Raw genomic sequence first — 14169 nt, 5'->3', positions numbered from 1 at the left:
ATGCTCCTATATAGTGCTGATATAAATGGAGGCTTCTGAAGCAATGAGGTCTGAATCAGACCGACCTCTCTGTCATGAGCATTTATACTATTGCTTCAATGCAGGGGCACCCTGCCATCATCCCCTTCTGGTTCCATCACAGATCTCCCACTGAGTCCCACTGAAGGAATTCTTCCCATACCTCCTATCTCCACTGGCAGAGTGAAAAAAGGAGGCCTGAGAAAAGTGGCCCTGACACATTTACTATCGGGCCTATTCTGTAAATACTTGTACGTCTGCATGACTTTGCTATTTTGAGCAGGCTCATTGAAGTTAACAGGTCTGCTCAAGTGAGCAACCTTCTGTCTGTGCTTTATTGCGTGCAAGATCAGTTATATTTTTCTTGCTTGTAAATGGAATAAGTCAGTCACCTGCAGTGCACAATATTTCCCATGAACTGAAGGGTAGAAGTGTAAAACTACAGAAATGCTGCAACTGCAGCAACCATTCCAGCCATGTGCACAAAGACAGATTTCCTGTTGCTTCCTTCAAACTCTTCCCCCTCCTGCAAGCTGTCCTCCTCCCTCCAAATTCCATGCAAGTTGCTAGACTCTGGAAACACAAATACTTTATCCAGAGCAACAAGGCTGCACTGAAGTGAATAAGCCTTTCACCACCATGACATGCCACTCCCAAATCCCAGCCAACTGTCTCAGATGTCAGCATAATGTACTGCTGCCATGTTACTTTGCAAACTACAGTGACCTTGTGTTAAATTACCTTTCATTTGCTACTGGGGTTATCAGACATTTTCCAGATGTAATCAGTGCTCTCTTCAAAAGAGTGAAATTAATTAGGCTCACTATTAATGTAAGAAGTTTTCTAATTAACCTACCGTGTTGCATGATAAAACACCTTCCAAATTCAATGCCTGCCACCCTTGCTCAGTAGAACACAGACAGCATTTTAAACTGTTACAGTAGGGTAAAGACATCAACTGGCTCATTATAAAAATGACAGTTGAATTGGAGATCTGTGCCTAATAGCATTAGCCATACCACTCAGAACAACAACTACATGAAGGAACAGCATAAAGTCTGGCCCAGGAAAATATTTCTTTTTAAATAATGTCGCCTATTTACTGAGCAGAGGCAGAATTTGAGGGCTTCAAGATCAGTTTCCTGTTTGGAAGAGAAATCAGTGATGTGGCGTCACGTGTTTTCTTAGTGTCATTCATTAATTTACAAAAGTGCACAAATCCTGTGCCCTGGAACGGGGTGATAACAGATGGCAAATGGGAAATTCCCTTCTACACTACAGACTTATATTGGTATAACTACGTCACTCAGGGATGTGAAAAATATACCCCCCTAAGCCATGTAGTTATCCACTAATGCCCAGGGTAGACAGTGCTATGTTGACGGGAGAGCTTCTCCCATAGACATGGGTACCATCTCTTGGGGAAGTAGATTAACTACACTGAATGTGCCGCTGTAATGTTGTACATGAAGACAAGCCCTTTGGCAAGGCACCTCTGCCCTGTCCCCTGAAGCAGTTATCTTGCACCTCTGTCTCTGCCTTCCACAAGGCCCACTACTTAACACACAGTGTCCTCTTTCTTATTCAGTCCCCTGAGTTTTACACAAGGGAAACCCTTAGGGCTGATCTATACTGACAAGTTATATCAGCATAGCTGTGTCTCTGAGGAGTGTGAAAAACTCACACCCTTGGGGAGCATAGTTAAACCAACCTAAATCCCCATGTAGACAGCAGTAGGTCGACAGAAGAATTTTTCTGTTGACCTAGCTACAGCCTGTTGGCGTAGGTAGTGTCTACACTGAAGCACTATAGTGATGCAGCAGTGCCATTGTAGCGTTTTAACTGTAGACATACCCGTAGTCTTAGTCCAAGGTTACTCATGAAGATAACATAGTCTGGAAAGGTCAACCTGGACATATATCCTCCCTTAATGAAGCTGCTCTACATCCAAAGGAATCTCAGAGCTTCAGCTGCCATACAAAGAAGAGTGATTTACCCTAAATAATATCCTTAACAACTCTGGATGTGGCTACTGCATAGGGTCTTTAATTATGTCTATGGGGAGTTCAACACTTAATACTTATACATCAATGATCCCAATGGTTTAAACCATAAGCACTTTTTGCCATAACAGTAATTCGGAAGTGCACTTGGTTTCAAAACAATTGAGAAAATAAGTTTCTTCCTTATCGTTATGTAGAGAACAAGAGAAACAATCTGGGCACATTTTTAATGATATTTTTGATACTTTACCACAGATGTTTGTAACATTAAAAAAAGATCAGACAATTTTGCTCTCAGTTTCACCAATGCAAATCCAAAGCAATTTAGCTGAAGTCTGGATTTATATCAGTGCTGATGAGGGTAGACATTTTCCCTTTACTTCTGATTTTTTAAAATTTTGTTTTGCAAAAATCTGTGGCTGGAAACTGTACCAGAAATTATATTACCTGCCTATTAAGTAATCTTAAAAAATAAAATCAGTAACCTATGTGGTTGAAGTTTAATGGTATTATGCACTGAAGCAGCTGTTACATCAAACCACTGGAAATTTATTGGAAGTCTTTGTCTCCTTCCATGGGTCCTGCATGGTTTGTCTGCGGTCAGCCTTAGTAACTTAGACTTCAATAGTTGCATAGGGGGTTCAGGGCTGTTTGTATGAGAAGATTAGCCCTTGTGATAGGAGGATTCTACCATATACTACAGTGTATCGTCTTTCAGCTCTGTTGAGGAAGGGATTACGGGTGCACTTTGTTCAGAATGTTTTTGGGTCAGCAAATCCTAAAAAAAAAATGTACCTGCGGGGGGTGGGGGAGGAGAGGAATAATGCTAAAGAACTGCCCATTTTTACAGTGCCTTGCTAGACTCCTCTGTGCACATACATACCAGTTACATTTTTCCACCCATCTATTTGCAGCAGTAGACAAAACAGAGCTCACCTCATGTGAACCATACATCACCTCAACAATGCATTTCAGGCTAGTACTGCAGTCCGCATGTGGTTATTTCAATTTAGAATTCCTCTTCTCTATTATTTACAAATTTTTTTTCTCATTAAATCTTCGGTTTGTGGCTCTGCTCACCCTTTATTACAAACAAAAGAAACAGCTAGTTCTCCTTCCTGCTGTGGTATTTGTAACTGACGACAATTAACGCCTTTTTGGAACATACTTTGTTCATATCCAAAACTGTAAATACCACGCGGAATGAAGAAGAAACAGGTTTTGTTTTTCATGCTGCTTTAGGGCCTATTTGAGTTCACATTTTGTGGTCAGAAAGGAATCAGAAAGTAGGAAGATTACCCAGTTAATATTGATATAGACAGCCTAAGTCTTCCCGGTGGCCAAAGTGAACAATTCATTCTTAAGTTGGAAGATTGAATAGAAAGAAACATTTGAAATAGAAATGAATATTTTCATCCCCTTTCTAAAGCAATGTTATTTTGAAAATAAGATTAACCAATGAATAAGTAATGTACTAAAACTTCTTACATACCTATGGAAGCAATGTGATATAATATATGGGACACCTCATGAGGAGTCAGAAAACCTGGGTTATATACCTTGCTATGCTATTGGCTTGGTGTGTAACCTTGGGCAAAATATCTCACGGTTGTTCCTCAGTTTCCCCATCTATAAAATAGGGACCATAATGGTTACCCACTTTTGTCAAGTGCTTTAAGATCTCTGGATGAAAAGAACTGTATGAGGGTTAAGCATTATTTTAGATATATCACTTTAGTGTTCGATTTTTAGCTGAACAGTCCAATCCTACACATAGCTTTGACAATGTAGTTCAGCCTTAACCTCTGTAATACTCCTTCAGCTTCTTTCCTGAGTAGACTGCCAGTCCTAAACCTAGTTTCTGTGCATTAATGTCAGAAGTCAGGTTTTATGCAGGCTCAATATTTCCCTGAAAACCAAACATGGTCACAACTGGAGTCTCTAGCACAACTGTAGGTGCAATGTTTTTCACTAAACTGCATTTGTCACTATTTGTAAGGCTAGAATGTTGGAAGGAACAGTAAAGATAGTTTGCACAGGTTTACATGTTACTGCATGAACTCCCATTTTTACTTTATGTGTTACCTATATAAATGAAGTGATGTGTGTGTGTGTGCATATTATCCCATATGATATGACTAAAGCCATTAGTGTGTCCTCAAGAAAATTATATATTCTGCTGTGTATTGACTTAGCTGAGTTATGTTGCAGAGCAAAAAGATCCCAGGACTGAAATTAATCCTTTTCTTCAGTTAGGATACGTATTGTGAGTGGCTCAACTACACATTCCTGGTTTCTGACCTAAGAATTGAATGAGAATTGTATTTAATCCTTGACGAAGGAAACCACTTTAATTGATATTACAGTAAATAAATTGTTCTAAAACCTGACTATGTAGGATGTGGCACTGATCTTTCTGACAGAGAACAGCTACAATAAGTATGTGACTTTGCAGTTTCTAACAGACATTGAGTTATGTGCTTTTCAGGGATTTTATGATAGTCACTCAGCTTCCTTTGAGGACCATTGAAATTCAGCATGCACTCATTCTTGGCTAAAGCTCTGCATACAGGTTACACACATTAATGTGAATCACTTGAAGAGCTAGGATGGAATGCAAACTGGATGGAGGAGGAAAATGAATTCCCAGAGATAGAGGGTTTCTAGGGCAGTGGTTTCCAAACTTTTTTCTCAGGCAACCCACCAAATGCAGAGTGTCTTTTTTTGTGATCCACCATTACATATATGCACCCTCCACCCCAACACCATAACCCTAATCCCGTCCAGTGCAGAGGCCAGGTTCTGAGGGGGATGGACCTTGGAGAGCAAGCCCACCCTACACTTACTCTGCAACAGCATCTCCTGTCCTGCAGGGCTGGGCCCTTCTCCCCACTCCAGGCATTGCAACCCTGATGCAAGGGTTCACAGCATCACTCAGGTCAGGCCCAGCCACCCCTCTGTCATGATGGAGGGGGGCCAGGCTGAATTTAACTGAGTTGCATGGTGACCTGGCGCATGGGGTTCAATGCTACTCACTCAGATCTGGTGGAAAGGCAGCCATGCTAAACCTGAGTGACACTGCGACTCTGGACACCAGGTCACAACACTCGGAGGAGGAAGGATGGGACATGCCACTGCAGGGTGACTGCATGGCAGACTTCCTCTCTACTCCCACCCCACCCTGCCTGGAGCATCCCCTCTGCACTGGGCCAGGAGAATTGTATGTATGCTAGGCCAGGGCTCAGATTCATCAGGCCCTGGATGTGGCAACCTATCTAGAACCTTCCTGTGACACATTGGTAGGTTGGGACCCACCATTTGGTAAACAGCTGTTCTAGGGTCTTCAAATAAAAAACAGCACTTGAAGGCAAAAGAGAAGGTCCTTAATATATCACCTCAGAGAACTTTACTTCCCTTTACTATCATACCTACATACAAAATATAGAAAAAAGTTAGTCCTGATCCTCCTTGGACTAAAACACATTTGATTTCTTCACAATCACAATAAACCCCTAGAATTGTAATGGTCTCTGTGGCAGAAAGCCCACAGAGCTAATCTTCAACATCCCACACAACAAGAGTGTCGGGAGTAAGGTATATACCCAACAGGGAGAAACACTGCGAGTGTGAGAAAAAGACTAAGAGCTACAGTATTTGTAGAAAGGCACCTCTCAAATTACTGATGTAAATTAAGGGAGCAATTGAAACATATAAAAATAAATATGCATACAAATTAGCACTATACAACTTAATTTATACCAGTGATGCTTTCAATAACTAAATATTTAGTGCTAGATTCTGCCACCCTTACACACATTGAGGAGTATCTCACTGCATGAGTAGGGACATTAGTAATGAGCTATGGAATTAGGTCACTGGTTCAGATTTGATCCAGAGTGCTAGGGAACCATGGTGAAAGTGATCTGGGGCCAATTTGAACTTGTGACCTATGATGGCTTCTCTTTGACATTCCAAATGCACCCTAATGCATATTAGTATCTAGGCATCAAAATCGAAAACTGGAGGTGAAATTCTGGCCCACTGAAATCTGTGGGAGTTTTGTGTAGCCAGGATTTCACGCCAAGGGTAGGAGGACGGGGGAGAAGGATCTGCACTTTTAACATGGAAAAACAGCATTGCGTGCCCCATAACCTCAGTCGTGCAGAACACAACGCCATCCACAGCCTCAGGAACAACTCTGACATCATAATCAAAAAGGCTGACAAAGAAGGTGCTGTCATCATCCTGAATAGGTCGGAATATGAACGAGAGGCTGCTAGGCAGCTCTCTAACTCCACATTCTACAGGCCATTACCCTCTGATCCCACTGAGGGTTACCAAAAGAAACTACACCATCGGCTCAAGAAACTCACTGAAAAAGCACAAGTACAAATTTGCACAGACACACCTCTAGAACCCCGACCAGGGGTATTCTATCTGCTACCCAAGATCCATAAACCTGGAAATCCTGGAAACCCCATCATCTTAGGCATTGGCATCCTGACAGCAGGATTGTCTGGCTATGTAGACTCCCTCCTCAGGCCCTATGCTACCAGCACTACCAGCTATCTTCGAGACACCACTGACTTCCTGAGGAAACTACAATCCATTGGTGATCTTCCACAAAACACCATCCTGGCCACTATGGATGTAGAAGCTCTCTACACCAACATTCCACACAAAGATGGACTACAAGCCATCAGGAACAGTATCCCCAATAATGTCATGGCAAACCTGGTGGCTGAACTTTGTGACTTTGTCCTCACCCACAATTATTTCACATTTGGGAGCAATGTATATCTTCAAGTCAGTGGCACTGCTATGGGTACCCGCATGGCCCCACAGTATGCCAACAGGCTTGAATAAAGACGGGGAGTGGATGGGTCATTACACAAATTAAAAACTATTTTCCCAGGCTAATTTTCCCCCTATTGTTACTCACACCTTCTTGTCAACTGTTTGAAATGGGCCATCCTGATTATCACTACAAAAGTTTTTTTTCTCCTGCTGATAATAGCCCACCTTAATTGATTTGTCTCGTTAGAGTTGGTATGGCAACCCCCATCTTTTCATGTTCTCTGTATAGATATATCTTCCTACTGTATTTTCCACTCCATGCATCTGATGAAGTTGGGTTTAGCCCACGAAAGCTTTTGACCAGATAAATTTGTTAGCCTCGAAGGTGCCACTAGTACTCCTCGTTCTTTTTGCTGATACAGACTAACACAGCTACCACTCTGAAACTTTTAACATGTGTAGTCTATTACTCCTCCCTCAATACAACCACAAGTTGCTCCTTCATAGCACCCATTTCTATGGCCTTTCTATATAAAGTACAATGCTGCTCCTAATCACAAGAACACATGCTGGAAAAGAGATGGGGATGGGGTTTTAAATGGGCGTCTGAGGAGAGACAGAATGAAGTGTGATCCCCAGCATGAAAGCAAGGTGCTTAGCTACATGTACCCTTTGGCCTTCGTCCTCCTACCAGTCAGGAAAAACTTAGCAGTTACACAGTAGTACAGTCATTTATCCAGGGCTGGGTTGCCCTGATCTCTCTGCCTTGCTCATCCCATTTCCTCACATGTACATGTGCAACACTGGTGTTATGCAAGAACACACCCATAGTGCATGTGGATACACTCACACTTACTACTTTGATTAGCTACACTGTTCAAAAAGCCCTCTGCTTTCCCAAGTATTATACATAAATTAAATATTCTGATCCCTTAAAAAGCAATTAAATTTTACTGTCAAGTAATTTGCAAATCCAAACAGCAAATGTACAAAAAATAATTAGCATAGTAAGAAATCAGTTATTTCTAAGCTCATAAGCCCTTTTAATTAAAATCACAATATTTTTAATTGCCAATGGGGATATTTTGTTTACAATAGAGAACATTTCTAAGTTTTAATTTAAGATTCACTCTAATATTGCGATAATTGAGAATTTCCCTCCAGGGGGCAACAGTATCCATCAAACAAAATAATGGGCTCCCCATCTCCACCACAGGATTATCATGCATGGAAACATACCTTCCTGGAATACAGGCAAGGAAAATTAACCTGCATCAGCTCTGACAAGTCTCATGAGGACACACACTGAGAGAAACATTGCCATTCATTTTGAAAGGAGAATTTTTAAAATAATCTATTTAAAATAATTGTACTCATACAAACAATACATCACTTCTAATCTAGTATATATAATTGCTGCACATTGTAAACCTTTAGATATATCGGGGTTTTATAATCTAACAAATATCTTAAAATTGTACCTTGTTCGTGGCTAAATGTACTACAAACTCATCCAGCAATATCTAAATGATTTAAGAATACTACTTAATTGGGGGAATGGATGACTCAAAGTCATGGCAATGGGTATAGAGCCTTCCACAACTAGCTTGCCAGTATGAAGTTGTCCAGATGTAAAACTATAGAATGTGCATACATGATGTAGGCATTTTTGAAAATAGGACTTGTTTAGTGACCTTGGGGAAATGAGTTTTGGTCTTGGTCCAGTTATGAATGGATAAGTGTCCTCAATTTTGCCACAGTGGAAAATCTTATAAGAGAAGCTAATTATTATTATGAAATATTTGTATTACAATTACACCCAGGGGCATCAGCCAGGATCAGGGTCCCATTTCCCTAAAATCTAAAAAGACAAATGACACAAGAAAGGGTTAGAAATACTATCAAATATATACAATTTCATATAGATATACATTTGGAATTTTTAAAAAATCTTATGATAGTTAAAAGAAAAGGAGGACTTGTGGCACCTTAGAGACTAACCAATTTATTTCAGCATGAGCTTTCGTGAGCTACAGCTCACTTCATCGGATGCATACCGTGGAAACTGCAGAAGACATTATATACACAGAGACCATGAAACAATACCTCCTCCCACCCCACTCTCCTGCTGGTAATAGCTCATCTAAAGTGATCATCAAGTTGGGCCATTTCCAGCACAAATCCAGGTTTTCTCACCCTCCTCCCCCCTGCCACACAAACTCACTCTCCTGCTGGTAATAGCCCATCCAAAGTGACCACTCTCTTTATTTCCAGGAGAAAGGAAGAGAGGAGAAGAAACAGTCTGTGAGGTAGAAGCAGGGGCGTAGCCATGAGAGGGACTGGGAGGGCCGTGGCCCACCCACTTATCATCCATGCCCAGCACCCCAGCCCCAGATCTGCTCTGGCCCCAGCACTTGCCCCAGTCTACCCAACTGCCAGGCGCTCCTGCTGGGAAGTGGGGTTGGGATACGGAGGCTTTCACCCCGCCTGCCCGGCGCTCCTGACAGGGAGTGGGGTTGAGGTGAAGGGGCTGCCCAGTTCTCCAGTCGGGAAGTGGGATTGGGGTGTGGGGGCTTGCTCCGCTCCGCCTACCTGGCACTCCTTCTGGGGCTGGGCAGACAGAGAAGGGCAAGCCCCCATGCCCTAACCGCATGCCCCGGCTGGAGCGCCAGATGGACAGGCGGAGTGGGGCAAGCCCCCATGCCCTGACCCCACTTCCAGGCTGGAACACTGGTGGGGCAGGTGGAGTGGAGCAAGCCCCCATGGGAGCGCCAGGCAGGCAGAGCGAGAGAAGGTGCAGGAGTGCCAATTTTTTCTGGGGCCGTAGATTAGCCCAGTGGCTAATTCACCACTGGGAGGAGGGTGAGTGAGTGGACAGATGGTGGCGGTAGAGGAGATCTTCAAAAAAGGTAGGCCTGCCACCTGGGGGAGCCAGGGCGGGTGTGGTGCAGTGGGATCTGGAAGGGAGCCGAGAGCCATGCACGGTGGAGAGCAGCTAGGTGCATGCCTGGGACCCTGAGGAGCCTCTGGCCAGAGGGTCCATCCGTCGCCCCCACAAGGCTGGCTGCAGGGGATGGGGGAGGCCAGCCTCCTGTCCTTCCTTCCCTCCTGTAATTGCCCACCCACCTGAGGTTGGGGCCCAACCAAATATCCCGTGCTGGCTACACCACTGGATAGAAGAAGATCCAAGAGAGGATGCACTCATAGAAGCCAAGGATTAAATCTTCTCAGAAACTTAACTGTGCTCTTCTCTGTAAATATGATCCGTGCAGAACCAGACTGAGGCACATTGGAATCAAAACCATATTGGCCATTTATTCTGTGAAATGTTCTACTCTGCTAAATCATGCCTGATTATCTTTATTCCAGTTCATTTAATTGTTGACAGGTTAAGTTCCCTGGATCCAGAGATGATAAATAGACTGGCCAAGTTTTCATAAAAAGAAGTATTTGGGAATCAAATATTAAAAAACTGGCTTGTAGCATTTCTGAACTTCTATACCCTAAGATTAAAACAGTTTTTGAAACCTACTTAAATTAGATGATTAAGAAACAAGGTAAAGTCACAGTCAGCAACTGATTGCCATATTTAGGAATACAACTCAGTAGAATTTTGGAAAGGATAATGGAAACAAATAAGTCATCTGAAATTGTATGGATTAAGAAATACATATTTGGGATTAGCTAAAAGCTTTGAGGTAGCTTTTTTGCACCAATTTAAACTACTTGAGTTGGAAGAGGAGAATATAATTTGCTATAAACAACAGGGATTGACTTAGCTCTGTCCTGTCCTGCAGTGCATGCCTGCATATATCACACATCAGTTGTCATAACAGCATGAATTCTTCTTGCCTCAAAGTGGACTGTTAATGTGGGTTTTCCACCTGATGTTCATCAATACAACATGCCCAATCATCTTTGCAGCTTGTTTAAGTGATTCTCTGCTGAATCTATAACAGTGGAAGATTTGTTGAAAGTTCAGAGCCCTGTCTCCTCCAGAGCTGTCCAGTTATATCATTGTTTATAAATTCTTATTCTTATTTATTATTAACAGGATTTAATCCTGATTACTCAGACTTCCTTATTCAATAATAATATGATTGTTTCATCTGATAATAAAAAATTTCTTACCTGATCATTTCCTTCTGGGTGTGTCTCCTTCATAGAATCAGGAAGCATCTGAAATCTGTTTCTTAGCAACCTTCTTCAGTAAGCCTTACCTCTTTCTTCAGCTCCCTGGTGAGTGCTTCCAAAGCTGTACTCATGAGTTCTTCAGACACAGCTGTTCATTATCGTCCATCTTTTTGGACAGAAACAATGGGAACATGTCAGATTTTCACAGCCTTAGATATATATTCTTAAATATATTAACAATTGTGACATCATTAAAATGATAAATCATAGAAGATGGCACAAAATTTGTTGAGGAATTTATGGATTGTGTCTGAAAGTCAAATGCACCCTAAGTACAGAATACTGGATGATATTGACAATGACTTATGGGCTGCAGTTTTGCTACAGATTAATGATGGTGATGGGCAAACCTCAGAAGTTTTTGAAGGTTTACTTTGGTAAAAGGTTCTCAAAGTGTACTTACTTCTCTGAACCTACAGGGACCCTTCTCACCGGGATGCACAAAGTTAACACACTGCCCTATTGAATCACTCATGCATGCTGATGCAATTGTTTTCAGTAATTGTGATCTGTTGATCAGCTCCATGCATCAATTAAAAAATGTGTTGTATATTTGCAAATAATGTATGTGTTTTACATATTGCATGAATTATATCAAGAAACTGGCCCCTTTCAAATGCTATAGTTCACACACAAAGAAGACATATGACACTGTATCACAAATATGAAACATACCTGTCCTTTCCACACAGTTCTGGAACACTACAATAGTTCATGCCTCGCACCATGAACACCTCTCTGGTCTCCATCTCTCACTTAAATTTAAAAATGAGTCGCACCGTGTTTTAAAAGTAAGCATTTTACAAAACACTAAATATTAGTAAAGCTGACTCATTTAGTGAATTTATAGCAGGGCAGGAAACCAGTCTGAACTGAACAAAGGACTTTCCACAGGAAATTTATGCTAGTAAAGGTCCATTCACTCATTACCTCCTGTAAAAAGGGTTTAAGATAGACAATAGGCTGCTCATTAAACAGACCAAGTGTGCATTTCATTGTTTGTATAGTCATTGAAATGCACTGCACTCACTCTGTTCCCTGGCACTTCTCCCCGTTAAGCGGGTGTGCTATTTACCAGCTGATCAGTTCATCTAGATATAACTATATTCCACTAGAAATGTCAAAATTCTGCATACATCTTTCAACACACTTTGTTAACTAACACGTTTATACCCCCTCTGAGTAGTTGCACCACCCAGCATGCTCAAAAGTAGTTTTTAGGCCCTCATCCCAGTCTAACTCCAAGTTTTCATAGATTCCAAGGCCAAAAGGGACCACTGGGATCCTCTAGTCTGATCTCCTGTGTTACACAGGCCATAGAACCTCCCACAAAAAACTTGTCAGACATATCTTTTGGTTTTGCTGTTCCAGAGGAAGAAGGAGGACTTAAAGGGACACCTGGAATTCCTCTGCCACAGGAGAATCCCCCAAGTAAAGCTTGTTCTGTGCCCCCACTCCTCAGCAACTCTGTGTAGTGTGGATGTTGGGGCAGGCAGAGACATGGGTTTGTGTGGCTGGAATGCACTATACTTTGGCAGTCCTGAATGGCTGAAATGGCTCCTAAGCGTCTATTACAAATCAGAGTAACTTAAAGCAGCCCAGTGCTAGAGGCTGCCCCCAAGGTTGGGGACAGAAAAGTCCCAGTGGAGTTTTAGAGCACCTGAGGATTCAGTTCTTAGCGTCATCTGATTTTCAGCGAGTGGTAAAGATTAGAGATATATTGATGTAAAATCTTCCTACTTCTAATAGCACTTCTGTACTTTGCCTTAATAGAAAACACACATATCTGTGGGAAGCATTTAACTTGTGTGTGGCTTGGGGAGAAGCAAACATGAAAAACCTGTCCTTTCTAATCAGGCTGTACAGCTGAAAACAATCATTATACTGGTTTCAGAGGGGTAGCCATGTCAGTCTGTACCATCTTTTCATGTTCTGTATATTTCTACCTGCTTACTGTATTTTTCACTCCATGCATCTGATAAAGTGGGTTATAGCCCACTAAAGCTTTTGCCCAAATAAATTTGTGAGTCTGTAAGGTGCGACAAGGACTCTCTTGTTGTTTTAATCATTATATTGTGTTTGCTTCTGTATACTAGTCCTACTCCCACTAAACATCCAGTCCTACTTCCACTAAAGTCCCTGATGAAACTCTCGCTGAGTTGAATAGAAGCAGAAGCAAGTCCCAAGTGAATAGGTGAAGTGCGTCCAAAAATGTCATTTATTTGATCTGGTATGCCTCGTGATACACATCTGCTGTGCTCTTGATCTAGTAAAAGATACTTCCTTACCAACCTTGTCCTGGGATAATATCAGGTTACATCATCCCATCACATGACATGATGTAACACAGTAATACATGACACACTATAAACAGATGCTGTGTCAATCAGTTAAAGGAAACACCATCTTGTTTGGAAAACAGATGGCTGGCCATGTAGACTTGCACCTACAGAGAGGACAGCAGATATTTCACAACTGGAAGATCTCCAGAGAGCGATATTGACTTGTAGTGGGACGTTAATTACAAGTCTGTCACTCTCACAGCATTTACTTTCTCTGTGATGCCCCTTTCAAAATTACAGATCTTTGTGATCAAGTATTAATTTCCTCCACTTACAGTGTTTCTGACCCCAAGCCGTGAGAGGAGGGTTTTGAGGAGTTATTTGGCTCTCAAATACAGCAAAAGAACACTTGGTGGCACTCATTCAACATCATTTTTGCCTCTCCCCCCACCATTGAGGCTTCTGTGGGAATCTGAGAATTAGTTTTTATTTGATGATTCCAGATAGTTGAGACATGTAAATCATTCTCCTTAAATTAAATTAATGCCAGTATTTTGTCACTGTGGACCAAATCCTGAAGTCTCTACTCAGCTTTCAATCAACTCTTATTCAAGTCAGCTTAAACAGAAGGAATTTTGCCCCTGTATTGAGTAAAAGATGAGTAAGGACTTCAGGATTTGGCCATATAATAATGATATAGTAAAGTAATATTTGGCTAGTGCTTGCAAATTGTGTAGAACAACATTAAACATTTCCATGCATAAAATGCTTTGAAATCTCTTTTAATATTGCACCTGGTATTTCACGCCCCCCTTCCATCACTCCATTTAATTGTTTTGTTGCCCTCCGTCAGTTTCTCTTTGCCTAGACTCCAT

General features: G+C 41.7%; 1 protein-coding gene across 2 annotated transcripts in view; it reads right to left on the bottom strand.

Annotated features, from left to right (window-relative positions):
* The window catches only part of LOC140911581 (tubulin polymerization-promoting protein family member 2-like), a 105895-nt gene that overhangs the window by 20478 nt on the left and 71248 nt on the right, over window positions 1-14169 (bottom strand). For both annotated transcript variants that reach the window (XM_073344899.1, XM_073344900.1), the window contains exon 2: window positions 10950-11118. In XM_073344899.1, coding sequence (XP_073201000.1) covers window positions 10950-10957 — 8 coding nt within the window. In that variant the 5' untranslated portion in view covers window positions 10958-11118. The remainder of the gene's footprint in view (window positions 1-10949; window positions 11119-14169) is intronic.

Source organism: Lepidochelys kempii, chromosome 5 (genome assembly GCF_965140265.1).
Source record: "Lepidochelys kempii isolate rLepKem1 chromosome 5, rLepKem1.hap2, whole genome shotgun sequence".
In the NCBI taxonomy this organism is placed as follows: domain Eukaryota; kingdom Metazoa; phylum Chordata; order Testudines; family Cheloniidae; genus Lepidochelys; species Lepidochelys kempii.
Note: the sequence above shows the minus strand (reverse complement) of the source record. Positions and strands in the feature narration are given on the sequence as shown.